The sequence below is a fragment of the Rhinopithecus roxellana genome, chromosome 3 (assembly GCF_007565055.1).
Source record: "Rhinopithecus roxellana isolate Shanxi Qingling chromosome 3, ASM756505v1, whole genome shotgun sequence".
NCBI classification, from domain to species: Eukaryota; Metazoa; Chordata; class Mammalia; order Primates; family Cercopithecidae; genus Rhinopithecus; species Rhinopithecus roxellana.
Window position 1 is genome coordinate 9757393 of NC_044551.1, and position 26275 is coordinate 9783667.

Here is a 26275-nt window from a genome sequence, read left to right on the forward strand (position 1 = left end):
AATCCTGAGAAAAACAAGAAATGGGGAAAGGATTCCCTATTTAATAAATGGTGCTGGGAAAATTGGCTAGACATAAGTAGAAAGCTGAAACTGGATCCTTTCCTTACTCCTTACACAAAAATTAATTCAAGATGGATTAGAGACTTAAATGTTAGACCTAATACCATAAAAACCCTAGAAGAAAACCCAGGTAATACCATTCAGGACACAGGCATGGACAAGGACTTCATGTCTAAAACACCAAAAGCAACGGCAACAAAAGCCAAAATTGACAAACAGGATCTAATTAAACTAAAGAGCTTCTGCACAGCAAAAGAAACTACTATCAGAGTGAACAATCAACCTACAGAATAGGAGAAAATTTTTGCAATCTACTCATCTGACAAAGGGCTAATATCCAGAGTCTACAAAGAACTCAAACAAATTTACAAGAAAAAAACAACCCCACCAAAAAGTGGGCAAAGGATATGAACAGACACTTCTCAAAAGAAGACATTCATACAGCCAACAGACACATGAAAAAATGTTCATCATCACTCGCCATCAGAGAAATGCAAATCAAAACCACAATGAGATACCATCTCACACAAGTTAGAATGGCAATCATTAAAAAGTCAGGAAACAACAGGTGCTGGAGAGGATGTGGAGAAACACTTTTACACTGTTGGTGGGACTGTAAACTAGTTTAACCATTGTGGGAAACAGTGTGGTGATTCCTTAAGGATCTAGAACTAGAAATACCATTTGACCCAGCCATCCCATTACTGGGTATATACCAAAGGATTATAAATCATGCTGCTATAAAGACACACGCACATGTGAGTTTACTGCAGCACTATTCACAATAGCAAACACTTGGAATCAACCCAAATGTCCATCAGTGACAGACTGGATTAAGAAGATGTGGCACATATACATCATGGAATACTATGCAGCCATTTTAAAAAAGGATGAGTTCGTGTCCTTTGTAGGGACATGGATGCAGCTGGAAATCATCATTCTCAGCAAACTATCGCAAGAACAGAAAACCAAACACCACGTGTTCTCACTCATAGGTGGGAACTGAACAATGAGATCACTTAGACACAGGAAGGGGAGCATCACACACTGGGGCCTATTGTGGGGAGGGTGGAGGGGGAAGGGATAGCATTAGGAGATATACCTAATGTAAATGACTAGTTAATGGGTGCAGCACACCAACATGGCACATGTATACCTTATGTAACAAACCTGCACGTTGTGCACATGTACCCTAGAACTTAAAGTATAAAAAAAAAGAGAAAAATTACAAAAAAAAAAAGAAAAAATGTGATTCACAATAGCATAAACAGAAATACTTAGGAATAGGTTTAAGAAAAGATGTATAATACCTATACACCGAAAACTGCAAAATGTTGCTAACAGAAATTAAAGCTGACCTACATAATGGAGAAATATACCATTTTCATGGATTGAAAAAGTCCGTATTGTTAAAATGAGAATTTTCCCCAAATTAATTTATAAGTTCAATAAAATCCCTATCAAAATTAAAATGGGCTTTCTGGTTGGAAATTCACAAGCTAATCTTAAAATGCTATTGGAAATACAAAAGACCTAGAAGTGCCCAGTTTTTACAAAGAAAGAAGTTATAAGATTCTCATTACCTAATATCAATACCTACTATAAAGCCACAGTAATCAAAATAGTGTACTAGTGTAAAGACATAACAGAAAGTCCAGAAACAATCCACCACAATTTACGGGTAATTTCTCAGAATTCAATTCAATGGGAAAAGATAGTACTTTCAATTGGAACAATTATATATCCAAATACAAAAAGGTAAATTGAGACCCTTTCCTCACATGTTACAGGAAAACTAACTTGAGAAGAATCACAGATCTAAATGGAAGAACTAATACTATGAAATTGCAAGAGGAAAATGAAGAAGAAAATATTTGTGATTTTGGGATAGGCAAAATCACAATTAGGTAATTTTTAGGTATACCAATTGTATGATCAATCAATAAAATATTAAGAAATTAAACATTTAAATTAAAATGCTTTCTCTACAAAGATAGTCATCAAGAAAACTGAGACAAGTCACAGAATGAAAAACATACTTATAAATCACATCTGCTTTTAAAAAAAACTTGTATGCTAATAAAGAATTCTTACAATGCAATTAAGACCAACAACCCAATTTAATACATCAGCAAGACTGAAATAAACAATTCAAAGATATATAAAGCAATGATAAACATGAAATGATGCTTAACATCCTTAGTCATCACAGAAATGCACATTAAAACTACTCTGTGACATCACTGAAACGGGTATAATAAAAAAAGACAATACCAAGCATAGGCAAGGATGCAGAGAAACTGGCGCCCTCATACATTTCTGGTAGGAATATAAAATGGTACAGCCACATTAAAAAATAGTTCAGCAGTCTCCTCAACAGTTAAATACATATTTTCCATAAAATACAGCAATTACATTCCTAGGTATCTACTTTACCTAAGAGAAATGAAAACACAGGTCCACTTAGAGACCTGCACATGAAAGTTTTTACATCAGTATTATAATGGCCAAAAGATGATCAGTGTTTGCCTGTGGCTAGAGATAGGAATGGGTTTGAATGCAAACACACACAAGAGAACTGAATAGATGTTTTTTAAAACTGGTAAGGGTGCACAATTGTACCGATTTACTAAAACTCACTCAACTACATATTTATGATAGACGAATTTAATGGTAAGTAAATTATATAATAAAGCTATTCACACAGAATAAAAAAATCAGCAGTGTCAGAAAAAGTATTTGGTTTACATACCTAAACAACCTGATACCAACATGTTAGTCCTAGTACCAGGTTTATAAATAAAATGTTGTACCCTGCTGCAGTTAAGAGCTGAAGTAGGAGTTTACCTAAAGTCCTTTAATTACTAGGGAAAATCTTTATGTGAGATCCAAGAACCACTCCTTGAAATTGTAACATCTGGTGTGCATATACAATTATGTACCTAATCAGGTTTACTTTTTATCGAAGTGAAATTCACATAACATAAAATTAACCATTTTAAAGTGTATATTTCAGTGGCATTTAGTACATTCATAGTGTTACACAGCCAGTACCTCCATCTAATTCCAGTACTTTAATCATCTCCCAAAAAACTCTGTACTCACTAAGGAGTTATTCTTTACTCCCCTCCTCTCACTAGTCCCTGGCCCCCACCAATATGCTTTCTTTCTCTATGGACTTACCTATTCTGGATATTTCACATAAATGGAATCATACAATAAAGCAATTTTTTTGACTCCAACTTCTTTTAGTAGGCATAATGTTTTTGAGCATGTATCAGCACTTCATTCCTTTTTATGGCTGAGTAATATTCCACTGTCTGGATATACCACAACTTATTTATCCATTCATCATCCACTGATGGACATCTGGATTGTCTCTACCTTTTGGCTATTGTGAATAGTGCTGCTGTGAAGATTCGTTTAGGTACCTGTTATCAATTACTTGGGGGTACAAATCCAGGAGTAGAATTGCTGGGTCATATGATAATTCTACACGTAACTTTTTGAAGAATTGCCAGACTGTTTTCCACAGCAAACCTCAACAGGTTTTCAAGTATCTACAACCCTGGTGAATTTCTTAAATTCTCTTTATGATTTCCTAGCCCAAGTTTTACAGCAGGTTTCAGTATATCTATATGAAAACTTCCTCTACAGAAAAATCTCTCCTCTTGTAGGAAAAACGAAAGCAAGGTTACACTAATGGCCAAAATTTGAATTAGTATACATATGCTGGCTTTAAATGCATAAAGCACCAAACATACTACAATTAAATTAGTTTCTCTAAGTGAAAAAATAATTGAACTAAGAGTAGTCAAACCTCTTCTTCTATACCTGTGCCTTAGGAGGAAACCGGTTTGTGACTTAAGCACCTTCTGAACAGGAGTGGACTCTTAAGAAATTCCACGGAACATAAGTAGGGTGATAAGAGAACCATAATGTGTTTAAGGCTGAGAAACAGATAAAGACTACTCTGCAACTGGCTGATACTGCTGAGATGACACTATAAGATACAAACTTCACTCCTCTAACTCAACAAAGAGAAAAACTGAGACTTACACAGCTAAGTTAAGGTCTGGAAGGAATGAATACAGTGACCAGATAAGCCCTGACCAGGAATACAAAATTATTCAGCACCCAACAAGGCAAAATTCACAATGTTTTAGTATCAATAAAAAAGTGTAAGGTATGCAAAGAAGCAGGAAAATATAACCTGTAATGACATGGGAAAAAAAATCAATAAGAACAAATCTGAAAATGAGACAGATGACGGAATTAGGAATTAATAACACAATGATCTGATAAGCCAAGGTCTGGAAGGAACTAATACTAAATAAGATAACCAGATAAGGAAAAAAATATTCCAGGATTCATGAATTATTCTGACCACTGCTATGATTTAAATGGCCCCTACAAAATGTATGTAGAAATTTAATTGCCAAAGTAATGGTATTTGGAAGTAGGGCCTTTAAGAGGTGATGAGGTCACGAAAGCTCCATCTTCATGAATATACTAATTATATTATCTTGGGAGGGGATTATTAAGGGGGTGGGCCCCAGTTAAAAGGACAAGTTCGCCCCAATTTCCTCTCCCTTTCTTGCCATGGGATGACTCTCACCAGAGGCCTGTGCCATGCTCTTGGTTTTCTCAGCTTCCAGAACCATGAGCTACATAAACTTCCTTTCTTTTAAATTGCCCAGTCTGTGGTACTCTGTTATAGCAGAATATAGCAACAGAAAATAGACTAAGACAACCACCATGCCAAGATGAAATGGTTGATGAACAGGATGATTGGTGCCATTTTTTATCTGTTTCTTTTCTCTACAGTCTTCTTTACTCTTTAAGTATCTCCTGTTAAGAGGACCTAACTCAGCTACTCCACTGGAAAAGTCATAGAAAAATATGTTATAAATTGTAAAAGTTAAACCAAAAGAGTCAATCTACAAAAGATTGCAAAATGTCATCCACATCAATGAGCACCATCCATCCACTTTTAGAATGGTCCAGTGCCTATCAAACATTAATATTCATCACCTGGTGATCTTGTTACAATGTAGATTCTGAAGCAGCAGTTACAGGGTGGGGCTAGAGATTCTGCCTAACAAGTTCCCAGGGACTATACTTTGAGTAGCAAGACTACACAATCTTGGTTATCAAATATATTTTAGAAGAACAGGAACCTACCAAAATACGTGAACTATTGTAGTAATACATAATGTACATTAAAAATAACACAGAAAACATCCACTTACACCAAGATGGAGTAATAGAAACTGGCTTTACCCACCCACCTGAAACAATGATAAACAGAACAAAATATATGAAACAGTGGTTTCATACACTGGATATAAGAACAGTAAGCCCCAAGAGACAGAAAACAAAGTAGGTAATCCAAAATTACTGCCTAGATTTTCCAAACTGCAGTTCTAAGATGGGGGACCAAAGTAAACCCTGGAAGTTTCCCTAAGTTGAACAGACCAAGATCATAGTCTGTGAAGGAAAGGGAGCTGGAGTTTGCAGGGCAGAATACCAGAGAAGACAACTGCAAAGAGAAGGCTCTGAAAATCTGGTGAGCATCTGCAAGTCTCTAGGTAGTAATGATCCGTGAATAAGTCTTAAGAAATTATCTGAGGCCAGGGAAAAACCAACCAAGAGGAGAAGAGATAAAAATTATCAATTCGTATACATGACTGGCAGAAATGTAGTTTCCCACCAGCTAGAATGGAAAACCTCAGAATTCACAAGACACTGCATAGAATACTGAGAAGAATACTGACTAAGTAGTGGGGAAAATCAGCCCTAGCTTAATGCTATTCTGGTCATGCCTAAAAAAGTCATAAAAGTAAGCCTCAAAACGATATTTTTTCCAAGCAACTTAATTATACCTCAGAACAAATCTCATAAATATGTACAAAAATGCAAAAGTATTCAGCACCCAACAAGGTAAAACTCGCAACGTTTTGGCATGTAATAAAAAAGTATCAGGTATGTCAACATGTAGGAAAACACAGTCTATAATGAAATTTTTTAAAAAATCAATAAAATCAGATCCAAAAATGAGACAGATGATAGAATTAGTAAACAAGGATATTAAAAGTTACTATAACAGTACTCTATATGCTCAAGAAAGTTGAGGAAAATTAAATAGCACGTTAAGTAAAAATACGGAAAACACCAAAAGACCCAAACCAAAATTTTACAGATGAAAACTCTAAGTGTCTGAGGTTAAAAAACACACTGGCTAGTATTAAAAGCAGATTAAGATATTGCAATTAAAAAAAAACAGTGAGGCCGGGCGCAGAGGCTCAAGCCTGTAATCCCAGCACTTTGGGAGGCTGAGACAGGCGGATCACGAGGTCAGGAGATCAAGACCATCCTGGCTCACCCAGTGAAACCCCATCTCTACTAAAAAATACAAAAAACTAGCCGGGCGTGGTGGCGACGCCTGTAGTCCCAGCTACTCGGGAGGCTGAGGCAGGAGAATGGCGTGAACCCGGGAGGCGGAGCTTGCAGTGAACCGAGTTCAAGCCACTGCATTCCAGCCTGGGCGACAGAGCGAGACTCCGTCTCAAAAAAAAAAAAAACAAAAAACAGTGAGTAAACCTGAAGTCACAGCAATAGAAACTATCCAAAATGAAACACAGAAACCAAAAATAAAATTATAATAAATAAGCACAGCTTCAGTGGGCTGTGAACAACTTAAAGGGGCCTGATGTAAGTATAACTGGAGTCCTCAAAGAAATAAAGGTAGTGGCAATATTTGCAGTAAAAAATGTCTGAAATTTCCCCAAATTTAATGAAAACTATAATAAATCCACACTCCTAAGAAACACTACAAACTCAAGTATAAGAAACATGGGGGGGGAAAAAAACTATCTCAGTCACATTATAATCAAGAAGTCAGTGATTTAAAAAAAAAAAAAAACCAAAGAAGCAGGAAAGTCAATCCATCAAAGAGACCAGGAAATAACACAGATAAAAGTAGTAACAAGGACATTTAAAGTTTTTGTAACTGTACCCTATCTGTTCAAGCAGATAGGATTGCATTCCTATAAACCAGAAATAGAAGAAAACATTAAGAAAAAAAGAGGAAGCTAAAAAAAGCTAAGACACGGAAGAAAACAAAAATAAATTGAACTTCTAGTAAAGAAAATATAATATCTGAGATGAAAAATGCATTCAGTTCATGCCTGTAAGCCCAGCACTTTGGGAGACCAAGGCAGGAGAATCACCTGAGCCCAGGAGTTTGAGACCAGTGTAGGCAACATAGCAAGATTTCATCTCCACAAATTATCAAAAACTTAGCTAGTCATGGTGGCGCATGCCTGTGGTCCCAGCTACTCAGGAGGCTGAGGTGGACTGCTTGAGCCCAGAAGTTTGAGAATGTAAATGAGCTGTGTTTGTGCCATTGCACTCCAGCCTGGGTGACAGAGCAAGACCCTGCCTCAAAAAAAAAAAGAAAAAAAAAAGCAGCACTCAATGAGATTTAACAGCAGATTAGAAAATTTAGAAGCAAAGATTAATAAATTTAAAGACATTGCATCAAAAATGATCCAAAACTGAAACTCAAAAAAAAAAAAAAATGAATATAGTATCAGTGAGTATTGAGACAACTTTAAGTGGCCCAATATAGAGTCCTTGAACAAGAGCACTGAGGACTGCAAAAACAAACCCTAAGACAAGAAAAAAATGCAAAAATAACACCAAAGTACATAAAAAACAAACTGCTTAAAATCAATGATCAAAATAAATAATAAAAGCAGCCAGAGGAAAAAAGACACATTATGTACAGAGGATCAAAGGTATATTGGGATTTCTTGTCATAAACTATGCAAGTCAAAAGCCAGTCTTAAAAGAAAATTACAATTCTATACCAAAGGAAAATACCTCTCAAAAATAAAAAAGTAAAAGATTTTCTCATCAGTAGAACTGCACTATAATAAAATGCTAAAGGCATTTCTTCAGATAGAAGGGAAATGATGCTGTACAGAAAACAAGATCAAACATCACTTATCAGACATGTCAAATTATTTAAGAAACATATTTATTTAAGAAACATATCAAAAACATGGCCAGGCATGGTAGCTCATGCCTGTAATCCCAGCAATTTGGGAGGCCAAGGTGGGACGACTGCTTGACCCCAGGAGTTCGAGACCAGCCTGTTTGAGTTTGAGACCCTGTGTTGTCTCTAAACAAAAATAAAAAATTAGACAGGTGTGACGGTGCATGCCTTTAGTACCATCTACTAGGGAGGCTGAGGCAGGCAGATTGCCTGAGCCCAGAGGTCAAGGCTGCAGCGAGCCATGACTGCACAGAAGAAAAAAAAAAAAAAATCACATCAATAGATGCAAAAAAAGCACTTGACAAAATCTAGTATCTAAATATTTTATACACATATACATACATACGCAAACAAAATCTGAAAACTAGGAACAGAAGTTCCTCAAACTGATAAATAAAAAGCATCTGTGAAAAACCAACAGGTAATATCATGCTTAACAATGAAAGCCTGAGTGTTTTTCTCCTAACATGAGGAACAAGAAAAGAATGTCCTCTTTTATTACTTCAATTAAACACTGTATTAAAGGTTTAATAAGACAAGACATTGTTCAAAAGGGACAAGTAAAACCATCTTCACTTGCAGAAATTAAACAAACAACAAAAAAGAAACTTCTAAAGAGTGAAATAAGACACAAAGTGATTTTAAAAAGAAAGCTACTCACTCGGCGCATACTGTTTTTCCCGCTGATGTATGTGCAGATACTAGAACAGACTGATTATTGTCAACACACTGAATGGCTTCTCTTTGAAAAGCATCAAGAATGAATGGGTATTCCTATAAAAACAAAATATTAATATCTGCATAAAAACATCTAGTCGTATCAGAGCATACTTAAAATCAAAACACAAGCAGGCTACCCCCAAAGCATTCTGGGAGTATTCCTTTATAATTCTATTTAGAAAACATACTACACATTAATGAAAATAAGGAACAGTAAACTACATTTTTGCCCAAACAACATAGAAGCTAATTCTGCTCTCTAATCTTTCGATTATTACATTATGTTGGTACGTATTATATTAATAACAAAATAATTATTACCATTTATCAAAAACAAGCTCTGTGGCCAGGTACTGTGCAACACATTTTCCATATATTATTACTAATTTTCACAACAACCCCTATCATAGATATTATTTCCTTTCACAGGCAGGAACTCTGAGGCTCTAAAACGTGAAGTCTCTCAGTAAAGTTCACTCTGTAGGGGCAGAACATTACATCTATTAGACTTTAAGAGTTTATGCATACTCTACCATACGGCCTTTTTTATTTACAGAAAATTACTTGGAAAATTAAACCTTAAAATTTCTTGGTCTTTTAAGGTCTATTAGGCCTTCAAAATCCGTCTAATAAAAGCAGAGTTCAGGTTTCATTAAAAGCCTGTTAAAACCCTAAAACTATAGGCAAAAACTAGTACGCATGTATTTTTTTCTGTAGAAAGGCTGATAACTTTCATTCCTTTTAAAAGGTTGAGAATCACAACTTTAATATTTTAAAATCTCATCACGTGATAGCTGGTTTCCAGCATAGTTGTTAACTAATTCCGTTCTCACTATATTTGTCTTTGGTTGGCTTGTTTTTGATACATACATATGTATGTTCTGGGAAATATAAAAATCTCATTTGAAATAAGAATTTTAAGAAAAAGAGAGTCTCAGAAAACCATATAAACTGCATTACCCAAAGTACAGACCTTAGCAGCTTTTCCAACTCGAGGTTTAAGTGGTAAATAATCTTCATCTGCAGGAAGCGCAACCTGGTAACAAAGTAAAAAAGAAAAAAAAAAAAAAAACAAAATACCTCACCAACTATTTGACAACTGATGTATTTAGCATTCCATAATGAATGATGGTTTGGAAAATAAAACTGATGAACCAGAGTGATGAACTTTAACTGTCTTAGACATTGTAAATCAAATGACTGTCTTTAAGAACAAGGCAAAAAGCTAGTTTCGACACTCAAAAATTACATCTACTTGCTGTCTACGGGTAATAACTGAAAGCTGATGTTTATTTCCCTGAAGAAACTGTGTATTTATTAAAGTTGAAACTACTACAACACAGAAGAATAACAACACAGTGAGTAGAAAACAACATAGAACAAAAAGAGAAACTTTTGAATGCTCATATGCCAACAGGGAATGGCAATTAGAAAAAAGGAGACTCTAGAGATAGTTAAGAGAAAAGGAAATTAATAAAGTCTTCGTGCAGTGTGGCGATTCCTCAAGGATCTAGAATTAGAAATGCCATTTGACCCAGCAATCTCATTACTGGGTATATACCCAAAGGATTATAAATCATGCTACTACAAAGACACATGCACACGTATGTTTACTGCGCCACTATTCACAACAGCAAAGACTTGGAACCAAGCCAAATGTCCATCAATGACAGACTGAATAAAGAAAATGTGGCACATATACACCATGGAATACTATGCAGCCATAAAAGCTGATGAGTTCATGTCCTTTGCACGGACATGAATGAAGCTGGAAACTGTCATTCTCAGCAAATTATCACAAGAACACAAAACCAAACACTGCATGTTCTCACTCGTAAGTGGGAGTTGAACAATGAGATCACATGAACACAGGGCAGGGAACATCACATACCAGGGCCTGTAGAGGGGTGGGGGGCTAGGGGAGGGATAGCATTAGGAGAAATACCTAACGAAGGTTGACAAGTTGATGGGTGCAGTAAAGCACTGTGGCACATGTATACCCATGTAACAAAATTGCACATTCTGCACATGTACCCCAGAACTTAAAGTATAATAATTAAAAATAAATAAAGTCTTTGTGGAGACAGGATAAGATACAACCAACAACACTGGCAGAACAACCATCCTTAGTCTGGAAGGGGAATGTGACAGGTGCAAATAGCCTTGGTGATGGAGGTTATAATCAGAGGACATTTCAACTTGATATCCTCAAGCCTGTGAAGAGGAAAAGTCACCCTGCTGAGAAAGTAAGAAGTGACAGAATGATGGGCTTAAAGATAACCATGGAGCACAGAAAGAGCTTAAAACAAAATATTAATATCTGCATAAAAACATCTAGTCGTGTTTTTATGAAAACATCTAGTTTTCAGATTTTGTTTGCGTATGTATGTATATGTGTATAAAATATTTAGATACTAGATTTTGTCAAGTGCTTTTTTTGCATCTATTGATGTGATTTTTTTTTTTTTTTTCTTCTGTGCAGTCATGGCTCGCTGCAGCCTTGACCTCTGGGCTCAGGCTAGACCTTTTTTTGCATCTATTGATGTGATTTTTTTTTTTTTTTTCTTCTGTGCAGTCATGGCTCGCTGCAGCCTTGACCTCTGGGCTAGGAGCTTCTGACCTCCTGAAAATAGAGTTTATTTATTTATTTATTTCTGAAACAGAGTCTTGCTCTGTTGCCCAGGCTTGAGTACAGTGGTGCGATCTCAGCTCACTGCAACCTCCAACTCCCTGGTTCAACAATTTCCCTGCCTCAGCCTCCTGAGTAGCTGGGATTACAGGCACACACCACCATGCCCAGCTAATTTTTTTTGTATTTTTAGTAGAGCCGGGGTTTCACCATGCTGGCCAGACTGGTCTCAAACCCCTGACCTCAGGCAATCCACCTGCCTCGCCCTCCCAAAGTGCTGGGATTACAGATATGAACCACCGCACCCAGTCATGTTTATGTTTTTCCATCTTTTATAAGCCCAGATAACTGAATAGGGTCTCACATATCTTGAATGATCAAATGGACATCGCACCTGTCAGACACTATGTACTATTTCTAAAACATAAGAGACTTTCGGTAGAAAAATAAATATTTTAAAAGATAAATTTCTAAAAATCATATCTTTTGCAGTAATATGGATGCAGCTGGAGGCCATCATCCTAGGTGATTTAATGCAGAAACAGAAAATCAAATACTGCATAATTCTTGCTATGTTTAGTGAGAGCTAAACATAGGGTACACATGGACATAAACATAGGAACAATAGACACTGAGGACTCCAAAAGCAGAAAGTGAAAGTGGGAAAGGGTTGAAAAACTATTTAATACCTATTGGGTAGTATGTTCACTATTTGGGTGACAGGTTCAACTGAAGCCCAAACCTCAGCATCACACAATATACCCACGTAACAAACCTGCATTTGGCTAGGCACACTGCCTCACGCCTGTAATCCCAGCACTTTGGGAGGCCAAGACGGGTAGATCACCTGAAGTCAGGAGTCTGAGACCAGCCTGACCAACATGGTGAAACCCAGTCTCTACTAAAAATAAAAATAAAAAATAAAAAATAAAAAAAATTAGCCAGGCGTGGTGGCATGCACCTGTAATCCCAGCTGCTTGGGAGGCTGAGGCAGAAGGATTGCTTGAGTCTGGGATGCGGAGGTTGTAGTGAGCTGAGATCGCATCACTGCACTCCAGCCTGGACGACACAGTGAGACTCTTAAAAAAAAAAAAAAAAAAAATCAAACCTGCCTATGTACCTCTTGAATCTAAAGTTTTTTTTTTTAAAAAAAGATAAAGTTCTAAACCTACATCAAAAGCCTTTTTAATTTGGATTACTCTGCTTATTCAATAGACTTTTAATGAGATTCTCCAATTACCTATAAAAATAACTTGCTATAATGTTTATACTATAATAAAAAGTTTTGAGAAGAAAACAGTGTTATAGTTCCATTATGTCCCTAATGTGTATAAATTCTCACTTCTAAATGGATACAAGCTATCACTGACCACCATCTTGTGGCAGAACAAAGAAACTGCAATTTATCAGTCAATGGAGCAAGACATGAAATAGCATGTAACCTTCAAAAGTAGCACTGTTACTTAACTTTAGGAGTAGGAATGTTCTAAACACCTATTCTATGCTAGGTACTTTACCTAATTTACTTCTATAATCCTCACAACCACACCACAAGGTAGATCCCTTTATTGCAAATCTTAAAACTTCAAAAAAACAATGTTTTTTAATAAACAAAGAAGTTAAGAAATTTACCCAAGATTGGCCTGGCGTGGTGGCTCACGCCTGTAATCCCAGCACTTTAGGAGGCTGAGGCAGGTGGATCACGAGGTCAGGAGTCTGAGATCAGCCTGGCCAACAGAGTGAAACCCCGTCTCTACTAAAAATACAAAAATTAGCCGGGCGTGGTGGTGCGTGCCTGTAATCCCAGCTACCCAGGAGGCTGAGGCAGGAGAATCGCTTGAACCCGGGAGGCAGAGGTTGCAGTGAGCTGAGATCGTGCCATTGCACTCCAGCCTGGGTGACAACAGCGAAATTCTGCCAAAAAAAAAAAAGCTGTCAAAATAAGAAACCTACCCAAGATTATTGTTAGGAAAAATGCTGGGGGAGGATCTGAACCCAAGTTTAATTACAAAGCCCCAACTCTTCCACTAGGTACCCCATGGAAACTATTGTTTCCAAGGCCCTCACGGCTAAACTGTCTGCTGATCATCATACTAGATAGTCCAAAGAAAAATCCCATTTATAACACTAACCTTCAGTATGTTGTTTGTGCTTACCTCATGTGTACAACCTTCAACAGTTTCAACTGATTGTACCTTGACTCTCGGCATCAGGTCTGCCAAACTTAAAAAAAATATTGTTTAAAGTTACACAAAAATAAATTACTTTTCTATAATTTGATAATAAGCCTCACATGGCACTGTTAAGGAAAATGACAATGTCCAATCATCAGTATTCCACACAGGAAAAACTTTGGCTATTAAGAATACATAGAAATGTTTTCACATTATGCAAATACACACTGAAAATTAAAAATGACCAGTTAACATCCTTTATTACAGATATACAGAACATACTGCCAAGGATTATTCAAATAATTATGTCAGCTTAGTTCCAATAACTCTTTTGAATAAAAAGTACCTCTACCAAGCACTGTCACCACTTCAAAACATAAGCTGGTTATAAACCATTGCACAATAAAAAGTATAAAATAAACTAGCCCAATTCATTTGTTGCTATTATTTATAGAAGTGTTCCTGGCCAGGCACAGTGGCTCACACCCATTATCCCAACACTTTGGGAGGCTGAAGTGGGTGGATCACTTGAGCCTAGGCGTTCAAGACCAGCCTGGGCAATATGGCAAAACCTCACTACAAAAAACTCAAAAATTAGCACACGTGGTGGCACACACCTGTAGTCCCAGCTACTCAAGAGGTTGAGGCAGGAGAATCACTTGACCCTGGGGAGGTTTAGACTGCAGTGAGCTGTGATCACACCACTGCACTCCAGCCTGGGTGACAGAGTGAGACAATGCCTCAAAAGAAAAAAAAAAGTTCCTTATTCTCATCAAAATCTTACATTATGCTTATCTGTTTAGACTCTGAAAAGGCAAAACTGAATAAACTAAAGAAAAATAGATGTATTTCTGTGCTAGATTCATTATTATCTTACTGTACCTCTGAGATTTAAGTCAATAATACTACTTTGGACAAACTGAAAAGTTACAAACAAGTAACAATGACTTTAAACTCAATATTTTGTAACATTATAGTAGCCTGGGAAAACGGAGCATCTTAAATATTCCAGTGACACATCTGTCACCATTTATAGGAGATAATTTTACTAACTATAACGAAAGTTAACTGGTTTAAAAAAAAAAATTACAGAAATTGTAAACTCTTCATGGTAGTGCCAAGTTCGAATATGGCACATTAGAAGGGAGAAACAAAGTTGTAAGATCATTACCACAATAGAAAACCAGTCAGCCAAGGGTACTGGCATCAACGTTTAGAAAGTTCCAGCTTCCAACATCAGATTCCAGCCACAGATGACCATAGCAGGAGTCTGGAGATGCACAGCCACTCTATTCTACATGCAACAATGAAAATCTAATTCCCTCTAATGTTCCTTCCCACTTATTCCTTCCACTGAGTTAGCTTTACTTTTTTCTTTTATTCCACTCTTCCAGTTATCCTTTTCCTGAGGTGTTAACACATAAAGAAAATATATTTCTTTTTAAAAAAAAAATCAGGTGTTAAGATTTTTTTCTCAAAACTGGATTCTGAAGTATTAAAAGATGAGTATTTTCTATATTGCTTTCCAATTCCCCAAACTTCGGTAAGTGTTCTATATTTACATGCCTGTATAAAAATAGAAAGAATACCTTCATTTCTTGAACACAGGCATATATCTAAGTAGCAACATGGAAACAAGTTTTAAAATCTCATGCAACCACCTGAATTATGAGTTATTAACATTTAGGACTTTGGAAATATTACCTTAAGTCTTCAGTTATTGACTCTTCTATCCTGGGCTTCTTTCCAAAAATGGGTTCATCTGTACCTTCGAAATCTACATCTCTCTTATTTTTTCCATTATTAGTTGGTTCTGATTGTAATTTACCATCAAAACGTTTCCTGAAAAGTAAATAGTTTGGAATGAATTCTGCAATATCCACTTTTACTTTAAAGGCAACATCATAAAATACTGCTCTACACCATTAACAGAAAGTCATGTTTTAAACAGATGAATATTACAAACAACAACTGGCTAAAGCCCAGAATACCTAGTAAAACTGAATACTACTGCATTTGTATTTCATTTTTCTTTGAAGGTTTAAAATTATTTTAAAATTCACATTAACATAACTATTAAACATATTTTCTTTAAAACTGTAAATTAAAACACCATTAGACATTAACATGAGTTACTTTAGCAAACATTTAATGCTTTCTCTAAAGCCATGATACTACTATTTGGAAGAAAATGTTTTTTTGTGATTAGATTTGCTAGTCAAAAGTAGTGACAATAAATGATGTTTGGAGCTGGGCACGGTGGCTCATACCTGTAATCCAAGCACTTTGGGAGGCTAAGATGGGTGATCACTTGAGGTCAGGGGTTAGAGACCAGGCTAAACAATGTGGCAAAACCCCCTGTCTACTAAAAATACAAAAATGAGTTGGGTATGATGGCGCACGCCTGTAGTCCCAGCTACTTGAGAGGCAGAGGCTGCAATAAGCTGCGATCGGGCCACCGCACTCCAGCCTGGGAGACAGAGCAAGACCGTCTCAAAAAAAATAAATAAATAAAAGGTTTGGTACACTGAATATCCATAGGGGAATTCAATCTGACCTTTACCTCATCATACACAAAAATCAATTCCATGTGAATTTTAGATCTAACTGTGAAAAGGCAAAAACAACAAAGAATCTAGAAGATAAAATGAGAAAATTATCTTCCGGACTTCTTAACCAGGACACAAAATTAGGGGTGAGGACTATAAATCAATTATTAAAAGATAACCCAATTAAAAAAAATGAGCAAAGGGCTTAGCGGCTTACTTTAGAAAAGAGGATATTCAAATGGGCAACAAGCACATGGAAAGGAGCTCAACATCATTACTTATGACAGAATTGTAAATTAAATAATATTAGGTCAGTGGCTCAAACGTTTTGGTCCCAGAATCCTTTCTCAGTCTTAAAAGTTATGAGAAACTCTAATGAATTTTGTTTATGTGGTTATATCTATTGATACCTGCAATATTAGATATTAAAACTAAAATATTTTAAAATACTTATTAATTCACTTTAAAATGGCAATAGTAAAACCACTACATATTAACATGAGTAACATTTTTGGTAAAAAAATAACTATTTTGTAAAAAAATTTTAATGAGAATGGCATAGTTTTTATATTTATATACTTCTCATGTCTGGCTTAACAGAAACAGCAGGACTCTCACCTGTTTCTGTATTCAACTTGCTAAGACACATGGTTTTGGTCAAAGCATATGAAGAAAAATCTAGCCTTATACAGATATGTAACTAAAAAAGGACAGGATATTTTAATAGACTTTTCGGAAAACTGTGAATTTGCCCCTCTTATCCCATAACAAAACAGTCACACTCTGAGAACTGCTACTCCATTTACGGTCATGAATTGTGCAAACAATGTTGAGCCAAAGCCAAACATAAAAATATATTTTGTATTATTCCACTTACATAACAGTCCCAAACAAAAAAATTAACACATGTTGTTACCAGGATAGTTATTTCTCTAAGGGGCACGGAGGGGTTTCTGTAATATTCTGTTTTTTTGCACAGAATGGTGGCTGCATGGATGTGTTCATATACTCTAGAAATCCATCCCATAATCTGCACACTTTTATGTTCTATTTAAAGAATTTTTAGGCCTGGGCGCGGTGGCTCACACCTGTAATCCCAGCACTTTGGGAGGCCGAGGCTGGTGGATCACAAGGTCAGCAGATAGAGACCATCCTGGCTAACACGGTGAAACCCTGTCTCCACTAAAAATACAAAAAATTAGCCGGGTGTGGTGGCAGGCGCCGGTAGTCCCAGTTACTCCGGAGGCTGAGGCAGGAGAATGGGGTGAACCCGGGAGGTGGAGCCTGCAGTAAGCCGAGATCGCACCACTGCACTCCAGCCTGGACGACAGAACAAGACTCGTCTCAAAAAAACAAAAAAAAACAAAAAAAAAAAAGAATTTTTAATATAGGGTAACACAATAATACTGATTCATATGCTTGAACAACCTTTCCATAATGAAGTTCATTCTTTGATACTTAGCGAAACCTAAAATGTATAAATTCTGTCACCTCCAATTTTGCGAAAAAGCTATTCATTCTAGTCCCATTTTGCGAACCTCTTCTGGACAGGCCATCAACATCCTTGGGCCTCAGTAAAATAAGACATTTGGACAATAACTAAGATCCTTTCTAAGTGTAACATTCTATTATTCTATCTCTGAGTAAGCAACAACTAAGCCACTGTATTTAAAACACTATCAGGAGCTGGTTCAAGTCTATAAAACAAAGAAACATGAAAGTTCCCAAACCTTTGAGAAACTGAAATTCGTGGTAGAACACTTCTAGTCAGAAGTGCTATATTACTCTTTAATATTGCATGTCAGACTTTTAGGACTCCAGTTATTTATTTCTCTCATAACTTGTTATGTATGTCACATGTGGAACTTGCACACAAACACAGAAGTTATCCAGGAAGGCTGGAAATGAAGTGTTGCAGATAACCGGCTTACATTTTAAGGATAAGGTTTTAATTTACTGAAACCATCTGAGAACGTTATTCTTCTTAGTTCATAAGGGTAGCATGCTCTATATAAAGCACAAGAAAGAGCACCAAATTGGTCATTAAACCCAAACAACAAATTTGGCCAACATCTAATTATAACTTATTGGCCAACAAACCCAAACTGGGATAACTAGCCTGTAATCACAGAGGATAAAAATCAATCTCTAACCTATAGAGGAATTTGGCAACACCTAGCAACACATTCTAAAATGTTAAGTCATGAAATTCAAAGACTAGTACATACTACATGAGAGAAAAAAGACATGACAACCAAATCACTTAATTCTATATAGAATTATTTTCTTATAAAGGACATTAAAGCAATTGATAAAATCTAGATAAGTCTGCAGATTAGGTAACCGTACTGTTATCAATATATAATTTCCTAATTTTGATAACTATAAACTGAACTGTGGTTACATAAAAGAATGCTCTCATCTTCAGAAAACACACACTAAGCAACTTAGAAATTTAGAGGTAAACGGGCAACATATCTGCAACTTACTCTAAACAGTTCAGAAAAAAGCATATATCCACAAACATACACATACACATACACATGTATGGGAAGAAAGAGGAAGAGAGGAAAAAGTAAATGTGGTAAAATGTTAAAATTTAGAATATTTGAGTGAAGGTGTACAAGAATTTTGGTGCCATTATTACATATTTTCTCTAAGTCTGAAATTATGTCAAATAAGAAGTTTTTTTTTTTTTTTAAGTACTCACACTGTTAAGTGTTAATAAAAGTTAGGCAGTGACCGTTGTGCACAACCACTGTGTCTCACCTAGAGAAGAACATGTGCCAAGCAGAAGTATTTGGTCTTTTTAAACTTTTATTTTAGGTTTGGGGGTACATGAGGTTTGCTACGCAGTTAAACACGTCATGGGGGTTTGTTGTACATATTATTTCATCACCTAGGTATTAAGGCCAGTGTCCAAGAGTTATGTTTTCTGCTCCTCTCCCTCCTTCCAACCCCCCACAAAGTAGACCTCAGTGTCTGTTGTTTCCTTCTTTGTGTTCATAAGTTATCTTTTAGCACCCATTTATAAGCAAGAACATGCGGTATTTGGTTTTCTGTTCCTGCATTAGTTTGCTAAGGATGATAGCCTCCAGCTCCATTCATTTTCCTGCAAAAGACATGATCTTATTCTTTTTCATGGCTGCATAACATTTCACGGTGTGTATGTACCACATTTTCTTTATCCAATCTGTCATTGATGGCCATTTGGGTTGATTCCATGTCTTTGCTATTGTGAATAGTGCTGCAATGAACATTCACATGCATGTGTCTTTATGGCAGAATGCTTTATATTCCTCTGGGTATATACCCAGTAATGGGATTGCTGGGTCTAATGGTATATCTGTTTTTAGCTCTTTGATGAATTGCCATACTGCTTTCCACAACGGTTGAACTGATTTACACTCCCACCAACAGTTTTAAGTGATCCCTTTTCTCAGCAACCCTGACAGCATCTCTTATTTTTTTAGTTTTTAGTAACAGCCATTCTGACTGGTGTTAGATGGTATCTCATTGTGGTTTTGATTTGCAATTCTCTAATGATCAGTGATATTGAGCTTTTTTTTATATGCTTGTTGGTCCCATGTGTGTCTTCTTTCGGGAAATGTCTGTTTGTGTCCTTTGTCCACGTTTTAATAGGGTTGTTTTTCTCCTGTAAATTTAAGCTCCTTATAAATGCTGCATATTAGACCTTTGTCAACGGTATAGTTTGCAAAAATTTTCTCCCATTCTGTGGGTTGTCTGTTTACTCTGTTGATAGTTTCTTTTGCTGTATGGAAGCTCTTTAAGTTTAATTAGATCCCACTGGTCAATTTTTGCTTTTGTTGCGACGGCTTTTGGTATCTTTGTCATCAAATCTTTGTCCGTTCCTAGGTCCAGGATGATACTGCCTAGGCTGTCTTCCAGGGATTTTGTAGTTTTGGATTTTGCATCTGTCTTTAATCCATCTTGAGTTGATCTTTGTACATGGTATAAAGAACGGGTCCACCTTCAATTTTCCGCATATGGCTAGCCAGTTATCCCAGCACCATTTACTGAATAGCGAGTCTTTTTCCCATTGCTTCGTTTTGTTAGCTTTGTCAAAGATCAGATGGTTGTAGATGTGTAGCCTTATTTCTGGCTCTCTATTCTGTTCCATTGGTCAATGTGCTTGCTTTGTACTAGTATCATGCTGTTTGGTTACTGTAGCCTTGTAGTATAGTTTGAAGTAGGGTAACATGATGCCTTCAGCTTTCTTCTTTTTGCTTAGGACTGCCTTGGCTATTTTTGGTTCCATATAAATTTTAAAATAGTTTTTTCTAGTTTTGTGAAAAATGTCATTGGTAGTTTGATAGGAATAGCATTGAATCTGTACATTGCTTTGGGCACTACAGCTATTTCCATGATACTGATTCTTCCTATTCATGAGCATGGGGTGTTTTTCCATTTGTTTGTGTCTTCTCTGATTTCTTTGAATAGTATTTTGTAATTCTCATTGCATGTATCTTTCACCTCCCTGGTTAGCTGTATTTCTAGGGGGTGTGTGTGTGTGGGAGCGGGGGAGGTGTGTGGCAACTGCGAATGAGATTGCCTTTCTGATCTGGCTCTCGGTCTGGCTATTGTTGGTATCTAAGAATACTAAACATTTTTGTACACTAATTTTTATATCCTGCAGCTTTGCTGAAGTTATTTGTCAGCTGAAGGAGTGTCTGGGCCCAGACTATGGGGTTTCCTACATATAGAATCATGTTGTCTGCAAACAGATAATTTGACTTCCTCTCTTCCTATTTGGATGCCTTTATTTCTTTCTTTTGCCTGACTGCTCTGGCTAGGACTTCCAATACTATGTTGAATAGAAGTGGTGAGAGGGTAGCCTTGTCTTGTGCCAGTTTTCAAGGGGAATGCTTCCAGCTTTCACCTGTGCAGTATAATGTTGGTTGTGGGTTTGTCATAGATGGTTCTGTTATATTGAGGTATGTTCCTTCAATACCTAGGTTATTGAGAGTTTTTAACATGGAGGGGTGTTGAATTTTATCGAAGGCCTTTTCTGCATCTATTGAAATAATCATGTGGTTTTTTTGTCTTTAGTCTCTGTTCATGTGATGAATCACATTTATTGATTTGTATGTTGAACCAATCTTGCATTCTGGGGATGAAACCTACTTGATCATGGTGGATTAGCTTTTTGATGTGCTGCTGGATTTGGTTTGCAAGTATTCTGCTGAGGATTTTTGCATTGATGTTCATCAAGGATAGTGACCTGAAGTTTTCTGTTGTTATGTCTCTGCCCGTTGTTGATACCAACATGATGCTGGCCTCATAGAGTAAGTTGGGGAGGAGTCTTTCCTCCTCAATTTTTATGAATAATATCTGTAGGAATGCTACCAGCGTTTCTTTGTACATCTGGTAGAATTCTGCTGTGAATCCATCAGGTCCTGGGCTTTTTTTTTGGCGGGTAGGCTATTTATTACTGATTGAATTTTGGAGCTCACTACTGGTCTGTTTAGGGAATCAATTTCTTCCTGACTTAGTCTTGGGAGGGTGTATGTGTCTAAGAATTTATCTACCTCTTGTAGTTTTTCTAGTTTGTATGTGTAGAGGTGTTCATGATAGTTTCTGATGGTTATTTCTGTGAAGTCAGTAGTAACACTTCTGTTGTAACTTCTAACTGTATTTATTTGATTTCTGCCGAGATATAAAACAATCATGGAAGTGTTCCACAGGTTTTTTTTTTTCCTTTTTTTTTTTTGAGTTGGGTCCTGGCTGTATCATCCAGGGTGGCCCCAGCCTCCCTAGCAGCTGGGACTACAGGCGTGAGCCACTGCCCCCAGCTCCACAGTCTTGCACTTCTCTGTACAATTATACACAATCATAAATACAGACTATTTTTTAAATGCTAGTGTAGAACAACAACCTTCTTAGTTGATGAAAATTTGTATGAAGTACACATATACTCAGAAATAGTTCTATTCTGAGAGCTACAAAGAAGTTAACCTGATAGTAATCCCCAATGGGTTAACTATTGTTCTACGCCACAATGGAATATGTGTTTTTTCTGTGGTTGTTGTCTCTGTCTCAAAAAAAAATTTATATAATAAAAATAATGACAAATATTTGTCAAAATGATTTTAGACTGTCTGGGCAACCTGTTTAACACAATGAAAAGCACTGGTTTAAAATGGATCAGATGCACATGTAAAAAACAAAACCATACAATGATTTGAAGAAAACACGACAAAAAATCCAAGAGCAACAAGAATGACAAATGTGACTATATTAAAATTTTTCTGAATGACAAAACACTGCGGAAAACATTTGCAATTCACATTAGAGGAATAATATTCCTGGTCTATAAAGAAGTCCTAAAAATTAAGAAGGACCAACTATTCACTTTTTTCAAGATAAAACAAAGGTATGAACAATTCACAAATAAAATCAAATAGCCTCTGAACTTATGATGCTTTGCTTCATTCATACAAAAAGAAATATAAATTAACACGAATTGAAATATTTAATCATCTATCTCACTGACAAAAATCCAAGTTCAATACACTGTGTGAAAAAGGCCATAAAATACTCTCCCACATTACTGTTTGTATCAGCTTTTTATTGCTGCTGTAACAAATTACCATAAACCCAGTGGCTTATGGTAAAATGGGCCCCCAACTCCTAGGCAGTCCATAGCCTGTTAGGAAACCAGGCTGCATAGCAGGAGGTGAGCAGCGGGTGAGTGAACATTACTGCCTGAGCTCTGCCTCCAGTCAGATCAGCAGCAGCATTAGATTCTCATGGGAGCTCAAACCCTACTGTGAACTGTACATGGGAAGAATCTAGGTTGCGCACTCATTAGAACCTAATGCCTGATGATCTGAGGCGGAAGACTTTCATCCGGAAACCATCCCCCTACCCCTGGTCTGTGGAAAAATTGTCTTCCATGAAACCAGCCCCTGGTGCTGAAAAGGTTGGGGACGGTTGGCTTAAAATAGGACAAATTTACTGTTTTATAGTTCAGTAAGAAAGAAGTGCAATATAGGTTTTATAAGACCAAAATTAGGGTACTGTGTTGGCAGGGCTGTGTTCTTACCTGAAGGCTCTGGGGGAAAATCCATTTCCTTGCCACTTCCACTTCTAGAGATCACCCACATTTTCTGGCTTATGACCCATTCCTCCACCTTTAAAGTCAGCCAGAACCCTTCTATTGTTGCTGTCTTTCTGGTTCTCTCCCTTCAGCTTCCTTCTTTCACTTTAAGAATCCTTGTTATCACTTTCGTCCCACCTGGATAATCCAGACTTCTCTCTCCACCTCAAGGTCAACTAATTAGCAGCATGAACTCCATCGGCAACTTTCTCCTTTGCCAAGTAACCTAACAATTTCAAATGTTCTAGGGATTGGGACATGAACATCACTGGGGGACTGTCATTGCTACCACACTGTTGAAAACACAAAATGGTGTATCTCCTGTGGAGAGGAATTTGGCTATACCTAGCAAAAATGCCTACTTAGTTACTCTCTTTGACCTAGTAATTCCACTTCTAAGAATCTATTCCAAAGATAAGACAGCAAACAACAACAACATGAAACAGACTTGTACAAAACAGACATTGTTGCATCATTTGTAACAGCAAAAGACTGAAAATAATACCATGTCCATTCAGAGAACATTGATTGAAGGATTGCAACTATGCAGCTGTTTAAAAAAAAAAAAAAAAGGCTCTCTACATATTGATATAGTATGATCTCTTGGTCAAAATATCAAGTAAAAACAGATGAACAGTTTTTAATGCTACCTTTTGCACAAGAAGTGAGAAATGAAGAAAACTGATAGACAAACATGTACATGCAATTTGGTATTTTCAAAAACAAATGAGACAAAACAAAAACTAAAGGGGAGGGAGGAAATGGAAGAAGGGATAAGGATGGAAGCAAGAATGTACTGTTTTAAATTTTGATTTTGGAACTATAAAATCTTTTACAGTTTCTTAAAAATTTTTAGCAATTCTTAAAAACTGTAAATACACTGAAACAAATGAATACAATAAATATCAAATTAGTGGCATAAACATTTAGAGAAAAGAACTACTACAAAGTATTTTCACTGTTACCATGATATATTCTGAGGGCAAAAAGAACCACAACTGCATTCAATATCTTATTAATAGCAAAATTATTTTTAAACTATTATAAGTATATATAAGAAAATGTTTAATTATGTAATTATCAGCAGGAATGAGGATTTTCTTTTCTTTTTTTTTTTAAATATGTCTCTTTCTGTTACCCAGAAAAGAGTACAGTATCATGATCACAGCTCTCTGCAGCCCCAACCTCCCAGGGCTAAAGCAATCCTTCCACCTCAGCCTCCTGATTAGGAGGGACTACAGATGCACGCCACAAGACCCAGCTAATTTTTTTTTTTTTTTTTTGTAGAGACAGGGTTTTACCACGTTGCCCAAGCTGGTCCTGAACTCCCAGGCTCAGGTGATTCACCGGCCTCAGCCTCAGAAAGTGCTGGGATTACAGGCATGAGCCATGTGCCTGGCCTAGGAATGAGGATTTTTAACAGAAACCAGAAATGATACATTTATAAAATTCCAAAAAGTTAAATAAAAACCCTGTGATATTAACTGTATTGGAAATGTCCGTATGAATTCTATTTTTTATAACAAAGATTCCCTAGTTCTTTGTACTGTAAAAACCTAAAAGCAATGAAATCCAGTAGCATTGTGTACCCTAAGCACAAAATAACACTTCTCATTATAAGAAACTAGAGACTCCTTAGAGATATGGCTGATTGCAAGCTTGGCACTGAAAGTGTAGTGAGTCCAGAAAATCCAGAAAGCACATAAGCTATCAAAGACTGATGATGTATTGTCAAACAGACACAAGAGCCAACCTAAAGAGTGCTCACTGATCAAAACATTGGAAATCCAAGTTTCAAAAAATGTAACGGAAACAACCCAAATGTCCAATAACGGAGGTATAAACAAATATGGTATATGCATAAAACAGAATACTATTCAGCAATAAAAACAAACTATTGATATACACCACATGACTGAATCTCAGAAGCACTATGTTGAGTAAAAGAAGCCATGTAAAAGGAATACATAATGTATTTAAACAAAATTCTAGAAAATATTAGTTCTAGATAGGTGACGACAGGGATGTATTAAAAAGCGGCACAAAAAAACTCCTGAGGGTGATGGAAATGTTTATCTTGATTGTGGTGGTTTACTGCACTTCAATTATACCCCAGTAAGATTTAAAAAAAAGAAGAAGAAATAGGTGCAAAGGAGTAAATATATAAAAATCCACTCATTCACCAAGAAACTAAACATAATCATACACCCATGTTGGTCACCAGTGAAACTTCCTTAGGGCACAACTTATTTCCTTAAAAATTGTTAAAGGATCAAGCATTTATCCTGCCTTTCATGAACTGTATTTCAAGGTAAACAAACAGCTGATGAGACAATGCCTTTTTTAATAGGTGCAATAAATGCAGTAACAGGTGCAATAAATGCAGAGAGTAATGATAAAAATAGAAAATCGCCACTGTGCAAGTACTAGTGAAGTAATGAACCTAGGCAATTATCACTAGGTGCTAAAGCCATCATGTGAAAGGTGGATGAGGGATCAGGTGATACTATTTTCACCAACTTGTCAATCTTAGAACAGTAGACTATTCAGAGATTATGATGTAATGAAATAGGAAATAAATTGAACCTGAATCTACTCAAGCCACTAGATCAGAGCAGTCTAGTACATATACATACATATACAAGCTACAAGCTGCATATGTAATTTAAAATTTTCTAATAACCACATCTAAAAAGGTAAAAAGAAACTATTGAAATAAATTTTAATATCTTTCATTGAACCCAATATATGCAAAATATTATCATTTCAATTACAACCAAATTAAAATTAAGGAGATATTTTACAATTTTCATATCAACTTTTCCAATTCTGGTGTGCATTTTACACTCACTGGACAACTCAATTCTGACAAGTCATATTTTAAGTGCTCAACAGCTATATGAGGATAGTGGCTATTACGTCACAAAATGCAGCTCTAGGGATGAGGCCAGTTTACAGAAA

The 26275-nt window shown here is 36.4% G+C and overlaps 1 protein-coding gene across 2 annotated transcripts in view; it reads right to left on the reverse strand.

Annotated features, from left to right (window-relative positions):
* The window catches only part of MTREX (Mtr4 exosome RNA helicase), a 130914-nt gene that overhangs the window by 100853 nt on the left and 3786 nt on the right, over positions 1-26275 (reverse strand). For both annotated transcript variants that reach the window (XM_010386472.2, XM_010386473.2), the window contains exons 2-5: positions 15350-15487; positions 13628-13694; positions 9816-9878; positions 8784-8896 (exon numbers count right to left, since the gene is read on the reverse strand). In XM_010386472.2, the coding sequence (XP_010384774.1) occupies positions 8784-8896; positions 9816-9878; positions 13628-13694; positions 15350-15487 (381 nt within the window). The remainder of the gene's footprint in view (positions 1-8783; positions 8897-9815; positions 9879-13627; positions 13695-15349; positions 15488-26275) is intronic.